This window comes from Aquarana catesbeiana, linkage group LG01 (assembly GCF_042186555.1).
Source record: "Aquarana catesbeiana isolate 2022-GZ linkage group LG01, ASM4218655v1, whole genome shotgun sequence".
NCBI classification, from domain to species: domain Eukaryota; kingdom Metazoa; phylum Chordata; class Amphibia; order Anura; family Ranidae; genus Aquarana; species Aquarana catesbeiana.
In genome coordinates, this window is record NC_133324.1 from 698,015,913 (window position 1) to 698,034,512 (window position 18,600).

General features: G+C 42.9%; 1 protein-coding gene across 2 annotated transcripts in view; it reads left to right on the plus strand.

Annotated features, from left to right (window-relative positions):
* Window positions 1–15,331, plus strand: part of LOC141111599 (UPF0462 protein C4orf33 homolog) — a 132,160-nt gene extending 116,829 nt beyond the window's left edge. For both annotated transcript variants that reach the window (XM_073603796.1, XM_073603795.1), the window contains 2 exons: window positions 2,303–2,502; window positions 3,889–15,331. In XM_073603796.1, the coding sequence (XP_073459897.1) occupies window positions 2,303–2,502; window positions 3,889–3,979 (291 nt within the window). In that variant the 3' untranslated portion in view covers window positions 3,980–15,331. The remainder of the gene's footprint in view (window positions 1–2,302; window positions 2,503–3,888) is intronic.
* The last annotated feature ends 3,269 nt before the right edge of the window (window positions 15,332–18,600 follow it).

Sequence of the window (18,600 nt, forward strand, 5' to 3'; positions counted from 1 at the left end):
AGGGGACCCCCATGCAATTTTTTTTTAATTTTTGGTTTGAGGGTTCCCCTTAATATTCATACCAGACCCAAAGGGATTGGTAATGGACTGGGGGGGGACCCATGCCGTTTTATCTATATTGCCGAGACCTGACAATTCATTACAGCTGCGATCAGTTTTAAATTTTTTTTTTCCTTTAATCATTATGCTGTGGTACTGTTCTAAACATGGGGAAAATGCGCTACTCTACAGGCGTACTATAGACACTCCCCAGGCATGATATTTAAAGGAATATTTCATTTTTATTGTTTCACTTTAAGCATTATTAAAATCACTGCTCCCAAAAAAAATTTTTTTGCATTGATACATGTCCCCTGGGGCAGGATCCGGGTCCCCGAACACTTTTTATGACAATAACTTGCATATAAACCTTTAAAATGAGCACTTTTGGTTTTTCATGTTAGTGTCCTATAGACTTTAACGGTGTTCTGCGGCTTTCAAATTTGCCGCGAACACCGCATAATGTTCGTTGGTCGCTGATCGTCCGAACAACCAAAGTTCGGCCCGAGCATAACCGTTCGCCCATCCCTACTGATGAGGTGGAGATTAAAATGACTGAATTGCTTGCCTGCAATAAGATCAAAGAAACCAGATATGGACTGGAATGTTAACCTTGGTCAAGGCATTTTAATCGCAGGGAGCCACTGCTCCCTAGTGGAGGACATAACATACCTCTTGGTGGATGGACAGCCCCTTATAACTTACGAATTGTAGATCATTGGTCAGAAGACTAAACAGGGCGGCTAGAGGGTGCTTTGAAAATGCAAAGCCCAGCAACATACTCTCTTATTGAGCTCTAGCTAAGATACACAACACTGAGGATGGACTTGCATAAAGTATCATCTCTGCTCTTTTGTTTTATATGCTCTATAATAATTGATTTCTATGTTAGTGTTCTACTTTCTTTGTAAATAAATAAGACCTTTGCTTCTTTGAGAATTGTGTTTATTTTTATAGCTAATATTGCTATTGTTTAATCACCATTATTATTATCAGAGCTTTGATAGACTAGCTAACTATAGGAACAAACAAGTAGGGGGAATCCAAAACCCATCACTTATTATTTTCGATATATATATATATATATATATATATATATATATATACTGTATATATATATAAACTAGTGTAAGTTTCTGAATTTGTTTGATGCTAGCCTCCATTGACCTCCTGAAGGTCAGGGATCGGGAGAGGGACGGTCAGCCAAAATAGACTCTGCTGCAGTGCACATGGGCTGACAGTGAACAATGCTGACAGGAAGGGAGAATAACATAAGCAGAATAATGACCCACCAAGATGGTGTTGGTCTTTGATTGCCCAGTCAACATGCTGGGAGTGTGTTCTTATTCAAACGTGCTACAGAAGAGGGCAAAGATCTGGCTGTATGACCTGAATCATAAGACTAACTGAACAGGATTGCAAATGCTTTAACAAGTTTGCATATATGTGTTTAAACTGTATATTTAGTTGCTTGTCCAAAGTTCAGCTTTAACAAAGATAAAAATATCAGTAGAAAGAACAAATAAGCAATATTGTACAATAAAAACAGGAATTAAAATTCTCTCTGACACTATTCTTCACTGGTTCTTTTCCTGTCTGTGTGATTTCTCTCTGCTCACCTCGAACATTACACCATAGAAACCAATGAACTTTTGTGGCCTGTTGTAGTTCGTGTCGATGAACAGGAACACAGTTGAACTGTAGAGAAGTACTGAGTATTTGAAGTGGAAAATCATGATGGTATGGTCCTGATATACATCTAGATCTTCGGAACTGCAATGATTATAATGGCATCAAGCTCCCAACTATCTCAGCATGAAATTGCTTTTTGTCAGTGTTTAACGCCTAGTTTATTCTTTGCTGTTTCATAACGTTACAATATGCCATCTTGTACACTATTATTTTATACCTGTCCTTCACATATTAAACATTCATAAGCAATGCAAAATAACCTGTATTCAGACTCTTTTGGACATTTCTGTTCCCCAGAGAAATTTCATGTGGTTCTATCCATATATAGCATAGCTAACTAACAATTCCTCATGAGACCACTGAATTCCTTAGTGCAAATATGGATGGGCCTGTCTATTCAGCAGCAGTGTTTGTTAGACATTTGTCTTTGTCATGTGGAGACTTTGTCCTTCACGCTTCCACAACCGGAGGATATATTGTAATATGCATACCATGTGTTTTCTAAGGCCTTTATGTAATCCTGAGGATATGTGTATATATGTAACAATATCCTGGTTGATTCCCTGCACAGGAGTGTCTACCACTGTCCTTTGAAGCTTCCATAAAAGAGGTGACTTGGAGAGGCAGTGCTCTGCTGCCCTGGGAATACTTCCCTCCTTCAGTAGACCGATTCAATGCCTATGCTATACACGGTTCTGGCTCACGAAGAACCTATGAGTCACTTTATCCAGTACCTGAAAAGGATATACAAGTGGGTCAGCGACCTGATTTGTAAGTGTGAAATGGCCACGTTGCCAATATTGATGTAGACAACTATTTTATTATGTGAAAGCAATGATTGATTTTTTCTTACAATGCTCTCAAGGCAAAAGGGAAACAAAGAAGGCAGCTGGAACTGAAACACAGCTACTGTTCAGGCTTTAATTGCTGACTGGAGACATTTGACAAAGCTGTTAGCTACAGACACAATGGGGGTTATTTACTAAAAGGAAAATCCACTTTGCACTGCAAGTGCACTTGAAAGTAAAGTCGCTGTAGATCCGAGGGGGACATGCAAGAAACATAAAAAACAGAATTTTAGTTTGCACAAGATTGGATGATAAAATCAGCAGAGCTTCCACTAATTTCAGATCTACCCCTTAGATTTAGAGCGACTGCACTTCCAAGTGCACCTGCAGTGCAAAGTGGATTTGCCATAGGTGGCATGTTATTCAGATTGATGAGCTATCATAATGATTACATCCAAGCAAAAACTTTCCCTGCTTTCTTTGCATTTGGAGAGATGTGAATTTACGTATGTACCCACCTACTCCGCCAACTTGTGTTAACCGAGAGCATTGACATGCAGCGCAAAACAGCATTAGGTAATGTTGCCTAATCGGAGTAAAATTTTTTTCAATAATACCAATTTATATGCCACTGAGTGGCTACATAGGTCCTATTTTTTTTTTTGACCACCCTTTGGTTAACTGTTAGAGGCATGGTGAGAATTATGCATAATAGTATGTGTGATTAGTGTAAATGTAAATAGTCCTTAGCTACTTTTTTCAGTGCAGCATATTGCAACACAGCACACCACATTGCAACCTGCTGCATTGAATAAAGATCAGTAAAATGTTGTTTTAAAATATTTCAATAAAACTGAAAAAGTAAACAATGTGATGCATCATTTAGAACGAATCCGCACCTATCCCTTCACAGCTCACGCTAGCGCTGGCTGGTGTGAACGAGCCCTAGATTTGCTTTTCTTATCTCTTGCTTCTACATTCATCCTCATGTTTAGCCTGATGAGCTCTACAGCCTATCGGTGCTGAGATATCCACTGTCGTCTAGACAATACACCCGATTGGCTGCTTTGGGTTCAAACTCTGTTTTACCTTTGCTCCAACAACTATAGATCATCCCCAATGATTTCTACACTATGTAGCATTCTATTGTAGAGAAATAGATTTAGGGTATCTAACCAGTTAAGCTGAACTGAAATGAAAATGAGAGTCTGTGAAGTGAAATTACTTTTTATGTGCTACATTTTTTTTTTTTTTTCTAGCTAGTCACGTGTACATTGAAAATGAAATAATAGCTGCACGAATAAGGCAATCCACTTATCAATGTATTTAACAAAATTAGAACCGTGCTTTATCTTCTTTTGTTTTGCAGTCATCGCTTGGAGTACTTTAAGCCATTTAACTTCCATATGTTGATGGGGAAAGAATGGAAACAGCCTGAATCCAGCCTCTGGAAAATGTAACTTGTCTAAAGATGTGCATTTGTGCTTTAAATGTCTTCTAATTATTCAAATCATCTTTTTTTTTCAATATCGGCAGGGATAATCTCTGCATAATATATTACACTCTTGCAAGTATGTATTAAAGTTCCTTAACTGCAGAGAAACAGTCACACTAACTTATCACCATGCCTCAGACCCAAGGATTTTTTTTTCCATCAGTGATAAATGTAATGCTTTGAAGAGACCCTGTCTCCATACTAGTAATATTACCAACAATCTTCTCATAAGATTATATTTCAAATAACCTTGTTTTAGGCATTTAATTTCACTGTAATTCCTGTAATTATTGATCTTTTTATGATGTTGAACAAGCATAAGACTGTTGCTGGACGCTGCCATGTTGGTTCTGACATTAGCAGCCCCAGGCAGGCTGAGAGCTATCACTCAAACACTGTTTTTATTCTCTAAAGTCCAAATGCAGTGCTGAAGGTAGGAGATAAATAAGGAGACTGTGGGTATAGATGGACATTGGGATAAAAAAACCTCACACCAACTTCAAATGTATAGAAACAGACACCACCGTGCTGACAAATATATCTTCTTACCAAAGGTTAAATAAAATCAAGCATTGTAGTATATGTCACATCCAATGACTCCTGCAGGCAGAATTTTTTTCACATAGGCAGCAGGATGGAAGCTCAAAGGGATTATAAGGATCCTCTGCAGATTCCCAATACTCAGCAATGGAACAGCCTCATACTCCAGTGACAATCAATAGAAGCGATATGTGGCATATAAAAAAGACAAGGAACACATAGTGAAGTCCGTAAAAATCAATCCTCAGTTTATTAAAAGTAAAAAGGGGTACTCACAAACGAATGCTGAATACAGGCATGAAAAATCATAAAGACCGCGGTAGTGGCATGGTAGCGTCCTCACATCATCACCTGATGCATTTCAGCCTATTGGCCATCATCAGAGGTGGACTCACTTGTGAGAGATAATAAGCACCTGTTTTGAAGCAGTAAAAGAGTTATAAGTTCTTTTACAATGTGCTGGTTCTCAATAACTTCCAAGCAGCTGTGGTTTGTCTGGTGCATACACTACATTAATTGAGAAGACCTTTTTCACATCATATAATTGGTTAAGCTGGCTATACATTGATGGATTTTTTTGTGATCAGCTTGCTAAGAGCACAGATGGATGATTTCCTCCTCTCAGGCTAGTGTATGTTAATAGTTTTCTGCCTGACTCCTTCAATTTTTCAGTCACCCACTAAACAAATTTTGTCCAGGTTCATAGGTAACCCACTGAAATTTGCACAACCTATGGCCTGTGTTGGCAAAATTCATTTTTTTTTACCCTAAGGGCTTTGAGCTTGTGTCATTGGACAAGGCAGCTTGCTTTTGACAGCAGTTTGATCATTCAGTGGGATCATTCAGAATTCACTGACTGGTAAATTTTACTTTCTGTTAAACTACTGCACTTCCCTAGACTCGTGTGTGACAGAAAGCGGTTCTAATGTAAACAAAAACCCTATGATACAGGCCCCAATACTAGCCATTACTCTCAATATTCTGATGACAATTATTGAGCTTTCCATCAGCTTTTTGCCACTGCAAGCTGATGCACATTTAAACATTTCACAGTATGATCAATCCGTATTGCCTTTCAACTGACACTGCAGTGGTTACAATGGGGTTGATTTACTAAAGGCAAATCCACTCTGCACTGCAAGTGCACTTGAAAGTGCAGTCGCTGTAAATCTGAGGGGAAGATCTGAAATTGGAGGAAGCTCTGCTGATTGTATCATCCAATCATGTACAAGCAAAAATTATGTTTTTTATTTTCCTTTCATATCCCCCTCAGATAGATCTACAGCGACTGCACTTCCAAATGCACTTGCAGTGCAAAGTGGATTTGCCTTTAGTAAATAATCCCAAATGTATTTCCACTGTCATTCCGGTATTTCGTTTCCAATAACTGGAAAACATATGAAACCATAGGTGGTAAATTAATGTGGGTAAAATCTGATGATCTCTAGAACTAGTAAAACACTTTCATTGCAATACACAAAGAAGAATTAAAGCCCAACTTAAGTCACAGAAACATAGATTTAGCTGGATAGACTAACAACCTCATTTTAGCAGTCACACAGTACAGTTGATTTACTAAAGACAAATAGGTTGTTCAATGTGCAAGAAATTTTCACTTGGTAAATGTGAAGAAAATTCACTTTGCAAATGAATACACAATTGTGCAAGAATAATAATAATAAAAAACTGTATGCAATTGATTGCAGGAAGGAAGTTGTAGAGCTTCACTTCATTCCCTAAGCTAAGGGAAAATTCCCTTGCAAAGTAAACAGTCTGTCTCTAAGGGTCTGTGTTGATGGGCTTTTGTTTGCTTCATGTGGGTTTTTTATTTCCATTCACATCTCTGTGAAGGCAAAACCCATTTGTGGTTGACCAGAAGGAGATCAGCTGCAGATCAGATGCACCAGTCAATGAATTCAGAATGATCTCAGATGCGTTTCAAACTGATGTTAAACAAGCCAAAAGCTGACTGACATAGGCCCTAAATGTGACTGTGTAGATGAGTTAGGCACAGAGTTTGTCCACACTGTCCAGTGCACTCTGTAGTCTTTAAAATATAGTGAGACATTCCCTCCTGTCTTTTTCTACTGCACAGGTGTATTGCACTAAGGAGTGTGCCATTGCTCATCATATATCATTGCTGCATAGGGCACTGAAGTGGGAGAGCAGAACACCTATCCATGAGGTGAAAAAATACTTAAATCGGAGTTCCACCCAAAAAAGGAAGCTCTGCTTGTTCGCACCCTCCCCCTCCACTGCCACATTTGGCACTTTTTTGTGGGGGGAGGTGAGAGCAGGTACCTGGTTTTCACAGGGACCCGCTCCCACTTCAGGGGAAGATCGCTGTGGTGATCTCTGAGTACAGGCAGTCCCCGAGTTAGGAACACCCGAGTTACGAACGGCTCCTACTTACAAACAGCCTCAAAAGCCGGCCACTTGTGCTCCACGCTGATCCTGGATACCTCTGGATACATCCCATACTGCAGTACTGCATGTATTGCATGGCCAGAAGAGCCTCAGATAACATAACAAGCGCCCGGAACATCCCACATCCATGCACAGGCGGACGTTACACTTACGAATGCAGTGTTCCAACCGGAAGTTACACTTACAAATGCAGTGTTGCGACTTACGATCAACTTCGACTTACGAACAAACCTACAGTCCCTATTGTGTTCCTAACGTGGGGACTCCCTGTATGTCCAGCCCCTCCTCCTTCTCCCCGCTGCCTTCTCAGACACACACAGGTCCCGGAAGACGGCAAGACCTTTCAGAAAGAAACCGGCTTTTTCCCTTAGCGAGGATGCCAGCACCTGTACCAAAAAGCCTATAGAAGAATTGGCTTGGGGTGCTGACATCGCTGGATCCCTGGGCAGGTAAGTGTCCTTATATTAAAAGCCAGCAGCTACAGTATTTGTAGCTGCTGACTTTTATTTTTTTTTTGCCCAGACTGGAGCTCCTCTTTAAGGCATTACCAAGAAAAGTGAGTTAAAATATTTAAATTGATTCAATACTATAAAGTGAAAAAGGGGTTCTAGACCTCAATCTGCCCTGCAGCGCAACACAATGCATTGTAACACACATACCATCTGATTTTGACTGGGTTATGATGCTTTGGCAGCCAATTCAAATAATGGACTGCCTTAACATAATACACATTTGTTTCTGCAACGCATCATAAAAAAGTGAATGAGCCCTTAACGTTGCCTCCACTAAATTGTGCTGATTAATAGCACAGCTTAAATTGAGCAGAATAGTTGAGGCTCTTTGTGCAAAATAGGAGATAAGATTGTTTCTTGGTTTACATCTGTTCGTCCTTACAATTTATCAAGGTAAAGTGGTAAAACTACATATTAATGTTCCCATCCTTTCACAGATGGGGGTAATGGTGTTTCCAAAATTACATTGTGGTTATGTTGGGTGACCAGGACCAGCAGCAAATAGTTCTTCTAATATTCTCTTAAAAGTTATATGGAGTGGCATGGCAATATAAAACTGCAGCTCGAAGCCAGTCTCTCATTTCCTGGAACCTTTTGTGTGAAAGTGTAATGAATGACCTCTGCCTGCTGCTCTTCATCTAAAAGTTGTACAGTCAGATATATGGACCTGAATTTTATGGCAGAAGCAAAGGCCAGCATGTGTTCACTGAACTTGTCAATATAATTTTACAACAGAAGTTGATTTACAGACTCCACCTGTACTGCTAGCTGTAATGTACATACCACCAAACTCTAAGTACTGCAGATCAATTTCTGCCCCTTACAGGTTCTTGCTGAATATCATCCACATACACTGTTCCCTCCCAAATAACAGCTGTACAATGGCAGAAGAAAAAGCGAGCAAAACAAACATTTCCAACAGTTGCTCGGCACCACGCTTCACAGAGTATTTCTTCATAAACGTAGCCAGATGAGAAGCTAAACACATTAACTTTGTTACATGATCCCATAATCCCTATTTAGGGATAGGGCCAGAGTTCAGATTGGTCAATCCTCCACTTTAACAGGCGTTTGGTAATTTGACCAGCTTTGGAGGTAGCCTTGTGCAACATTCTTGTCAAGGAAAGGTATTTCAGCTCGTCTTTTACTTTTTATTTATCCATCCTAAAAGACTATTAAAGTACTTTTAAAGGAAGCCCATTGTTTTTTTTTTTACAAATAAAAGTTGTTGTTTATTTTTCGAAGAGGACATAGTTACAGAATAAAGAACATACTGATATAAGAGGGGATACATAGCAATATTTAAAGTACATAACATAACTATCATGACCTACACGGTCGCTGTTAATGAAATATATGCAGGTAGTTATTTGCAGTTACTTAACACATGTATACCGTTTGCGTCGAGAGGTGGTTTATCGCCACATCGGTGCATATATTACGGGGATATTCTACTGAAGTCTATTCAATGATTGTGTTGCATGTGGCTGCATTGTTTAACCATGAATCCCATATTTTCCCATATTTAGATGGGCAACCCCTATGGGCATATATTTCTTTCTTATATGGTAAAATAGTATTGATGGCAACTATCCATTCCTGGAGTGTTGGTGGTTCCATCCTCATCCACTTTCTAGCTATGAGTAGTCTAGCCATAAATAATGCCTCTCTGAGAAAGGTGATATGGAACTTGTCTGAATCTGGATCTGGGAAAATTCCCAATATGCATTGCTTGGGGCATAGTTTAAGAGGAGACCCCATTTCATCATGTATGAAGCGCACTATTTGGGACCAGTAATCATGTATAACCGGGCATACCCAGAGGAGATGAAAGAAGGAGCTAGATGGGCTGCCGCATCTAGGGCAAAGAGGATTGTGGTCAGGCTTGAATCTAATCATTCTGGCTGGGGTCAAGTATGACCGGTGTAGAATGTAAAGTTGGGTGAGGCGATCAGAGAGCCTGGTGGACACAGTTTTGCAATTGTCCAACGCATCTTCCCACTCATCATTCTCCAGCTCCCCCACCTCCCCAGCCCATCTGTCCCTCAGCCTATAAGCAATTTTCACAGCCGTAGGCCGGAGCAGAGAAATGTAGAATATTGAGATGAGTTTAGAGGAATCTTGTCCCTTAATGATATTTAGAATATCCAATTGTTCCACATTGGGGGTAACATTGTGGAACTGGGTCTGTAGAGCGTGGCGGAGCTGGAGGTATCTGAAATGCATGGAGTTAGGTAGACTAAATTCATCCTTAAGTTGTTGAAATGATTTCAACACGTTGTCCCCGTATACATCTGAAAGAATAGTCACCCCCCTAGCGACCCATAATCCATGTTCTGGCAGAGATAGAAGTTCTTTTAATCCTGGGTTGCCCCAAAGCGGTGTATGTGAGTGTGTATGAAGAGCATATATTTTGCGTCTTATTACTGCCCATATTTTGCAATGGGTGGATACCAGACCAGGACAGCCTCCCCCCAACACCCGAGGATCTGCAGGGTCTCTAAAAATGATTTGAAATGGATGGGAGTAGAGGTGAGTATATTGGGAACACAGTAAGGTCATATAACGTTCTTTGTCGCATTTGTCTAAATAATAAAAGTGTGATAGTTGCGCCGCTAGGTAATAGAGGTTGAAATCGGGTAAGGCTGTGCCACCTAGGTCTGTAGGGTTTTTTAATACTTGCCAAGATAATTTATGGCGAGACCTTCCCCACACAAATGAATTAAGAATTGTTTCTATTGTTTTAAAAATCTTGAGTGGTAGATATATCGGGGCATGCCAAAAGACATAGAGAAACTTGGGGAGCAAAACCATCTTGATGAGGTTCACACGTCCCATAACCCCCAAGGGGAGTTTAGCCCAAATCTGGGTCTTATTTTTCAAAATTGTGAGCAGAGGCTCTATATTCTGTTTGGTGTATTCTGCGGGAGTGCGGGTGACATTGATCCCCAAGTATCTCATGTTACTAACTATCGTGAGGGGGGAGGAAGCTTGACTTTGTGTGGGTGCACCTATGTCTATGGGGAGGATTTGGGATTTGTCCCAATTTATTTTAAGACCCGAGTAGTTCCCAAATATTTGTATGGTCTCTAGAGCTATTTTCAAAGAGGGGCCTGAATCTGATAGGTATAGCAGCATATCATCTGCGTACAGACTGATTGTCTCCACCAGTTCGCCCCTACGTAGACCCTTGATGCTCGGGTGAGATCTCAGTGAAGCTGCAAGGGGTTCCACTGCGAGGGCATAGAGTAGAGGAGATAGCGGGCATCCCTGGCGTGTCCCCCTTGAAAGGGGGAAGGCATCTGAGACTCTTCCGTTAACCAAGATCCTGGCACTGGGGTTTTGATACATTAGTTGAATCCATCTAATGAATTTCGGTCCAAATCCAAATTTAGCTAGGCATTGCCATAAATAGGTCCACTCAACGGAGTCGAATGCCTTGGCGGCATCTAAAGACACCACAACTCTGGATCCCATTTGGTCATGTTGAGCTTGTATATTCATATGTAATCTGCGGAGGTTATGGGCTGCATTTTTAGTAGGCATAAATCCCGTTTGGTCCGGGTGGATCAAGGTAAGGATTATTTTATTCAGACGTAGTGCCAGGATCTTGGCCAAGATCTTTATGTCTAGTTGAAGAAGCGAAATGGGACGATAAGATTCTGGGATTTCTAAATTTTTACCAGGTTTGGGTATGAGCACTATATAGGCTTCAGTCATGGATTGGGGGATAGAGCCAGATTTAAACATATGTGAATATAGTTCGTGTAATCTAGGGACAATGTTATCTATATATGTTTTATAAAATTCTAGGGGGAGGCCGTCGGATCCAGGTGCTTTCGAGGTTTTGAGGTGGGATATCGCTTCAATAATATCATCTGTGGATACTGGGGCTTCCAGCATTTCAATCTGGGTTTGGGATAGTGTAGGTATTTCTATATTCGCTAATAGTGCCCCTGCATCTCTATTGTCAGTATCAATCGCGGAGGTGTAGAGTGATGAAAAATAAGAGCGAAATTCTTCCGCAACCCTATCGGGCTCGGTAATCATTTCTCCATTAATGCCCCTAAGAGATACTACCGTGGGTGGTCTGAGGTCTATGTGGGCTAAGTATGCCAGGAGGCGTCCCGCCCTTTCCCCACATTCATAAAGTCTTTGTTTGGTGTAGAATATGTTTCTCTCCGCTTTTTCAAAGTGCAGGTTGGACACTATACGGGTTTGTTGTTTTAGTTGGTCGGCATTAGAGGGGGTAGGGTTAGATGTAAACTCCCTCTCTATCTCTGTTAGGGCTTTTTCTGCCTGGTGTATTACGTGAGAAGATGTCTTCTTATATTTATTTATGTGTTGGGCAAGTGTCATGCGAGCATGGGATTTAAAAGTATCCCATACTATTTCAAAAGGCGCTGAGGCTCTATTGTTTTGAAAAAATATGTCCCACTCAATCCCAATCTCATCCATTCCGGGTACCACCGATAACCAGAAGGGGTTAAGTTTCCATGTATAGGTATTGGGGGGGGAGTCAAGCCTAAGCACAACCCAATATGGAGCGTGGTCTGATAATGTACGAGGGTAGAAACCCACGTCTTCCAACATAGGGAGAAGGGAGCGGGATAGTAAGACAAGATCGATCCTAGACATTGAATTATGTGACGTTGAAAAACAGGAGTAGGCCTTATCTTGTGGGTGGCGATATCTCCACGTGTCCACCAGAGCCATCTCATCGAGTAATCTACCGAATCTAGTGTGTTGGGGGGAAGAGATATTAGATGGTTGTGTAGTCATTCTATCGAGATCCCTGTTTAACACATTGTTGAAGTCTCCCATCCACAATACCGGGACAGTAGGATATTGAGCCATAAAAGCAAGGCCTTCATGTATAACGTTAAAGTGGAACGGGGGAGGTACATAAATTGCAAGAATAAGTATTTCCAACCCATTTAGCTTGGCGTGCAAGAATATGAATCTGCCTTGAGTATCTGATTTAAGCGTTAGTAAAATAAACTGCACTGTCTTAGCCACCAATAGTGCGACTCCTCTAGAATTGGGGGTGTATGGAGCATGGTACAGCCACCCCACCCAGGGTTTCTTAAGCGTTGACATCAATTGACCGGTAAGATGTGTCTCTGTTAGGGCAATTATCTCAGCTCGCATATTTTTGAGGATAGATAGGGTTGCATTTCTTTTAGGTTTAGCCCTTATACCTCGCACGTTCCACGTAACACACTTCAACTTACAGACCATATTTAAGTTTGTTTATCTGTGGGCTCGCCATCCCGGCCGCGGAGCAGCCGCTACGCTGCAACCCGCAACACAGGAGGGCATGTATCCCCGCCCATCGTGGCTCAGGTAGCAGATTCGGGATCCACACTTTTCCAAGTCCGGAGCCCGGCTCTACAATTTCCCCCCCCCCCCCAGTGCAAGGGCATAGGTATATCAGTATATAAACCAGGTATCTGCAGTGAAAACTCTTATCTCTATTAGCCTGTATGAAAAGAAAACAACAAAACTTTTTCAACTTGTAGATTAACACGCTGGGCTGCACGGGCAGACATCCCCCCCCCTGTAACATAGGGGTAGGCTTCTGCTTCCATACATTCCAGGGAAACAAAACTTGCGCCTTTTGGCGAACATTATATGAAGTTCCTGTAAAAACAGGACCCACTAGGAGTCCTGTACCTAGGGGAACGGTAAATCGCTGAAAAACGAGCAATAACATGAGGGATTCGACTCCCAAAACATGACCTCCAGGATGATGCGGTGTTGAAGGATATGCAAAGTTATACGCTGGAGAGTGTTCTCTGGAAGTCATGAGGGGCTTCTGCCTGCCAAAAACAATTACCATCTATGATGGATGGTATGAGTATAGGGGACCGAGGTGTATGCCATATAAAGTTGCGGGCATGCGTTTCAGAAAAAGAAAGGGGGAAAAGACAAAAAGGAGGGGGGAAAGATAACACAGGGGGAGTAAGGCAAGTCATAGTGAATTGTGGATAGGAGAAAGTTCACTGGCGAGATGAGGGCCGTCTCCACATAAATTTGTATGGTACAGTACCTTGACGGAGCAAAGCCTGGCGTGTCTCGGTGTATGGTGTAATGTTAGCGTTGTATTCAGGCGTCATGTACAGTTTATGGCATTGGTGGTCATCAGAGATTCTAATGGATCCTACAGGGGCGCTTGGTCCGGTGCTGCTCTGTTCTCCATCCATTCGAGTGCCGCTTCTGGTGTATCGAAGAAGTGGGCCCTGTCTTCACCGACCACACGCAATCTGGCCGGGAAGAGCATTGCGTATTTGTAATGGCGGATCCTCAGCTGTCGTTTGGCTTCTGTAAATTGCGCGCGCTTTTTCTGGACTTCTGCTGAGAAGTCTGGAAAGACTTTGACCTCCCCATTTTTGAAAGGAATGTTGCCTTTTAGCCTGGTGAGACGGAGAACTGCATCGCGGTCACGGTAATTGAGCAGCTTGGCAATGAATGTTCTGGGGGGTGCGCCCTGGGGAGGAGGCTTGGAGGCCAGTCTGTGTGCCCTCTCCACCACGAATGAGCCGGAAAATTCAGCCCGGCCAAAGGTGGAGATCAGCAGATTCTCCAGGAATGAGGGGGGGTCAGCACCCTCCACACCCTCCGGCAATCCTACAAACCGCAGGTTGCATCTCCTCAGACGGTTTTCCATGTCGTCCTGCTTCATAAGTACCGTGCTCAGCTGGTGTTGTAATCTTTCCGTTGTTGTCTGTAGTGGCGGTATGTCGTCCTCCACCTGGCTGATTCGCATCTCCGTCTCAGTAACCCGTTCTCTTAGTTTCTGCAAGTCCTGTCGGATTAGCGACACATCCACCTTCACCTCCTCTATCTTACAAGTGAGGGTGCTCTTACAGTCGGAGATTGCTTCCAGGACGCGGGCAGTGTCATCTGCTGCTGAGTCCGACGGAGTTGGTTGATCGGCGCCATTTTCCTCCGCGGCCGTCCTATCTTGTAGGCGGTATTTCGCAAGTTTAGCGGCCGTGTCCGTACCTTTTTTCGGAGGAGACATCCTCTCTGTACTTTCCCACTGCTGGCAGTTTGAATAAATCGGTGTTTACGGTGTTTAATACCCCAGGAATGACGGATACGGATTTTGGGCAAGCGGAGCTCTCAGTCAGTGTCCCTCACGCCATGCCGGTCCAGGCCACGCCCCAGGAAGCCCATTGTTAGCCAAAATTTTGCTTTGATATGCTGGCTGTCCCTTCTCGCTTCCTGTGCCCATTGGTCAATGTGCCTGTCTATAACGCAAAAGAAGCATAGGTAGAATACAGGGGAGTAGGTATGGGGTGAAGAGGGAGGGGGGACCTTTAGCATTGGTTCTCAAATATAATATCAGTATAGTAATATCAGAATATCCTGAGCTATAGGTATACTGGGATTAGTGTGTCAGTATCTTATAGAGCTCATTAGAAGCTCCAAAACCTAGGGTGATCTTATATGCAAATAACTTTACTTACAATGTTGGCATGACAATGTCCTTGCCTACCTTTCACAGCTCTTTATTTATCCATAGGATCCCTCATCACAGCATTGGATGCACAAGAGGAGGGTAGACTATATGTCTGTTTTCTAGTTTAAACTAATATTTGCGTATTGTTGCGCCCTAGGTTTAGAGGTTGCCAGGCCACTTTAGTAGATAACAGAAGATATGTTCAGGCTCCTCTTAATGCCTACACTAACACTATGATGGCATATTTTATCTACTGACATGACTTCAGCTATGTCACCTTATGTTATGCATGTTACCCCAATATTTCATATTTTTAAAATGTGTCTGTATTACCATGTAATTGTATTAAAAAAAAGACCTGTTCTCTTTGTATAGCTTCATATGTATAAAATATCTGGTGATCCTGCCAGTCCCTTTGCTTTCCTATTGCAAACTGACCAAGCCAGGCATGGAGGCTCGTCACAAACATGCACAAATGTTGGCCTTTCATTTCTATGTTAAACTGATAAAGGGGTTGGGAGCCTGGTCCCCAACAAGGCCTCCCTAAAGGAGTGGGGCAATTGGACTATCTCGGTACAGTAGAGCAGTAGAGAGGCGATTCAGTTCGCATTTTCAGCGCTATACAAGTCAGGAGTAAATTCAAGTGTGTAGGCAAATATATAAAACATTTCAAAACTTTATTAATGCGAAAAATAATGCATGACAAATAATCAGTTACAGGTTAAAAGCATGGTAACACTCCATGTATATCACCAAGATAATAATCCTCAAACAGGGAAAATCACAGTGGGACAGTTGATCACGGATAGCACACATCCCGGCAGGCACAGGGCACAAGGTGTCACCACCGAAAGGGGGTCCCCTGCGGCAACGGGGGAGACTAACAAACCAATGGACTAGAGTCTGGATAAATAGGGGAAAAGGGCAGGGAAAAGAAGGAGGGGAGAAAAAGGAGAGCAGAAGGGAGGGGGTAGGAGAAACGGAGGGGAAGAACTAGGGGGGGACAAAAAGTGAGGGAAGGGGGAAAAGGTGAAAAGAAGAAGGAAAAAAGGAAGGGGAAGATAATGGATTATAACAAAAAAGGGGGGGGGGGGTGAATAAAGTGTTAATGAAGTTAAACGATAAAGATGGGGAAATGTGAAGTGGGGAGACATAGTATATACCTTATATCTAGATATAAAAACTTGTAAGTCCCGGGAAGAGAAGTCCCACAAAGGGGGGAAGGCTACCAGTGTACGACAACAGTATATAGCACCACAGGGGGAAGATGGAAAGTGGTAGTGCAATGAAGCACACGCATTTGATCCCCAGTAACCTATGGATAAGGAAGATAATACCAAAATGAGTAGATGAGCCCATTGTCAATTCCCTGAGCCAGAGAAGGCAATTGGGTAACTGTAGTTAAAATATACAATATAAAACCCCAAAGTAAACTCCAGTCCAGAGCATGACCAAGCAGGCAAATGCCTGCTATTTGTAGTCCCCACCCTGGTGATGTTTCATGAGCACCAGCCTGTGACGTCACCGGGTCAGGGCTCCCGCAATGCGCGCACAAAGATCACGCGAATGCGCACTCGTCCCATGGCCAAAGGGAGGAAGCCCAAGCCAGGGCATGTGCAAGTGGAGGGGGCGGTCCCGAATCCCCGGATCCATCTGTCCACCAGGGAACTCACCGAGCCGCTGCAAGGAGACACACAGATGGGACACAGAGGAATGTCGCATGGGAGGGGGGCAAGCCACAAAGCTCAGTAACCACAATGTGAACAAAAGAATGGACAAGCAAAAAATACAATATAAATAAAATATATGAAGTAGTCAGTATACAAAGTAAGATAAATACAGTTAAACGGCAGGTATTAGATATATACCCTAAGAGGCCAATGCAACCCTTAACATTCACATAGGAGGCTCGAAGGTATATAAAGCCTGAGGGTGAAGGATAAAAATAAAGAAAAGAGAAAAGCAAATATATGAATATGTACAATATATATATACACAGTCACAAAGGGCACAATTAGAACATTGCACAAAGCATAAAAAGATACATATTATGGGACCAATATAGGCAAAGCTAACCACATATCATAACAGAGGATAGTGTATAGATGGATATGCATAAAATTGGCAAGAGCACCCTGTCGCAGTCACCCCCCATGGTATCGGGGGGCACCACCTCCAAGGCCAAAAATAATTAATGCTTTGTGACTGCAAGACTTTTATCTAGGGAAGACATTCAGGCAACTAAGGCAGAGAATTGGTGATCATCTATATCACTCAGTAAACTGGAAACTTACCACCGTTGGCCGGAATATAGGCCTCTACCATAAATGTAACCCTTTAGCAGTTACATTTTTGGTCTTGGAGGTGGTGCCCCCCGATACCGGGGGGGTGGCCGCGACAGGGTGCTCTTGCACCGGGAGACCCTCTGGATCGAGAGGATTAATGCCACTATTCCACCCGGCCTGAACAAAGTTAATTCCTTTAGACCATTCCTATAATTCCGCTCCCTCAGAGTTCCCCCCTAGCTTTCTGTTTTCTGCAATCCATCTATACACTATCCTCTGTTATGATATGTGGTTAGCTTTGCCTATATTGGTACCTTTTTATGCTTTGTGCAATGTTCTAATTGTGCCCTTTGTGACTATGTATATATATTGTATATTATCATATGTTTGCTTTTCTCTCTTTTCTTTATTTTTAGTTTTATGTCCTTCAGCCTCAGGCTTTATATACCTTCGAGCCTCCTATGTGAATGTTAAGGGTTGCAATGGCCCCATAGGGTATTTATCTAATACCTGTCGTTTAACTGTATTTATCTTACTTTGTATACTGACTACTTCTTCATATATTTCATTTATATTGTATTTTTTGCGTGTCCATTCTTTTCTTTTGCTTGCCCCCCTCCCATGCGACATGCACCGTTCCTCGGTGTCCCATCTGTGTGTCTCCTTGCAGCAGCTTGGACGGATCCGGGGACTCGGGACCACCCCCTCCACTTGCACATGCCCTAGCTTGGGCTTCCACCCTTTAGCCATAGAATCTTCTCACGCGTGCGCATTGCGGGAACCCTGACCCGTTGACGTCACAGGCTGGCGACGGCCGGTGTCTTGCCGAGAAAGTTCCCTCGGCGGATAAGGACCCCCCCCTTTACTGCGCAGCACCTGCGCAGTACGAACAACTGTCAGCCGCGGGAGATAGCCGAAGCTCAAACTCTTCAATCAGCTGTACACGGCGCCTGCGTCCTAGGTCCAGGTTCCTTCCCCACCATCCAAGTGGACCTAGAGGGGGAATCAAAAAGAGCCGAGCGCAGCGAGGCCGTGCCTGAAGCGTGGCGAGGGGCCCTCTTACAGGCGCCGTGTACAGCTGATTTTTAGCTATTCACCTTCGACTATTTCCGCCGGATCCTTCTGCGCAGGAGCAGTGCCTACGCAGTAGAGGGGGGTCCTTATCCGCCGAGCGGAACTTTCTAGGCAGAACACCGGCACTCGTGAAACATTGCTAGGTTGGGGACTACAAATAGCAGGCATTTGCCTGCTTGGTCATGCTCTGGACTCTGCGCCCGGGACCCGTGTGTTTCAACAAGCCTACAGTGAGTTTACCTTGGGGTTTTATATTGTATATTTTAACTACAGTCACCCA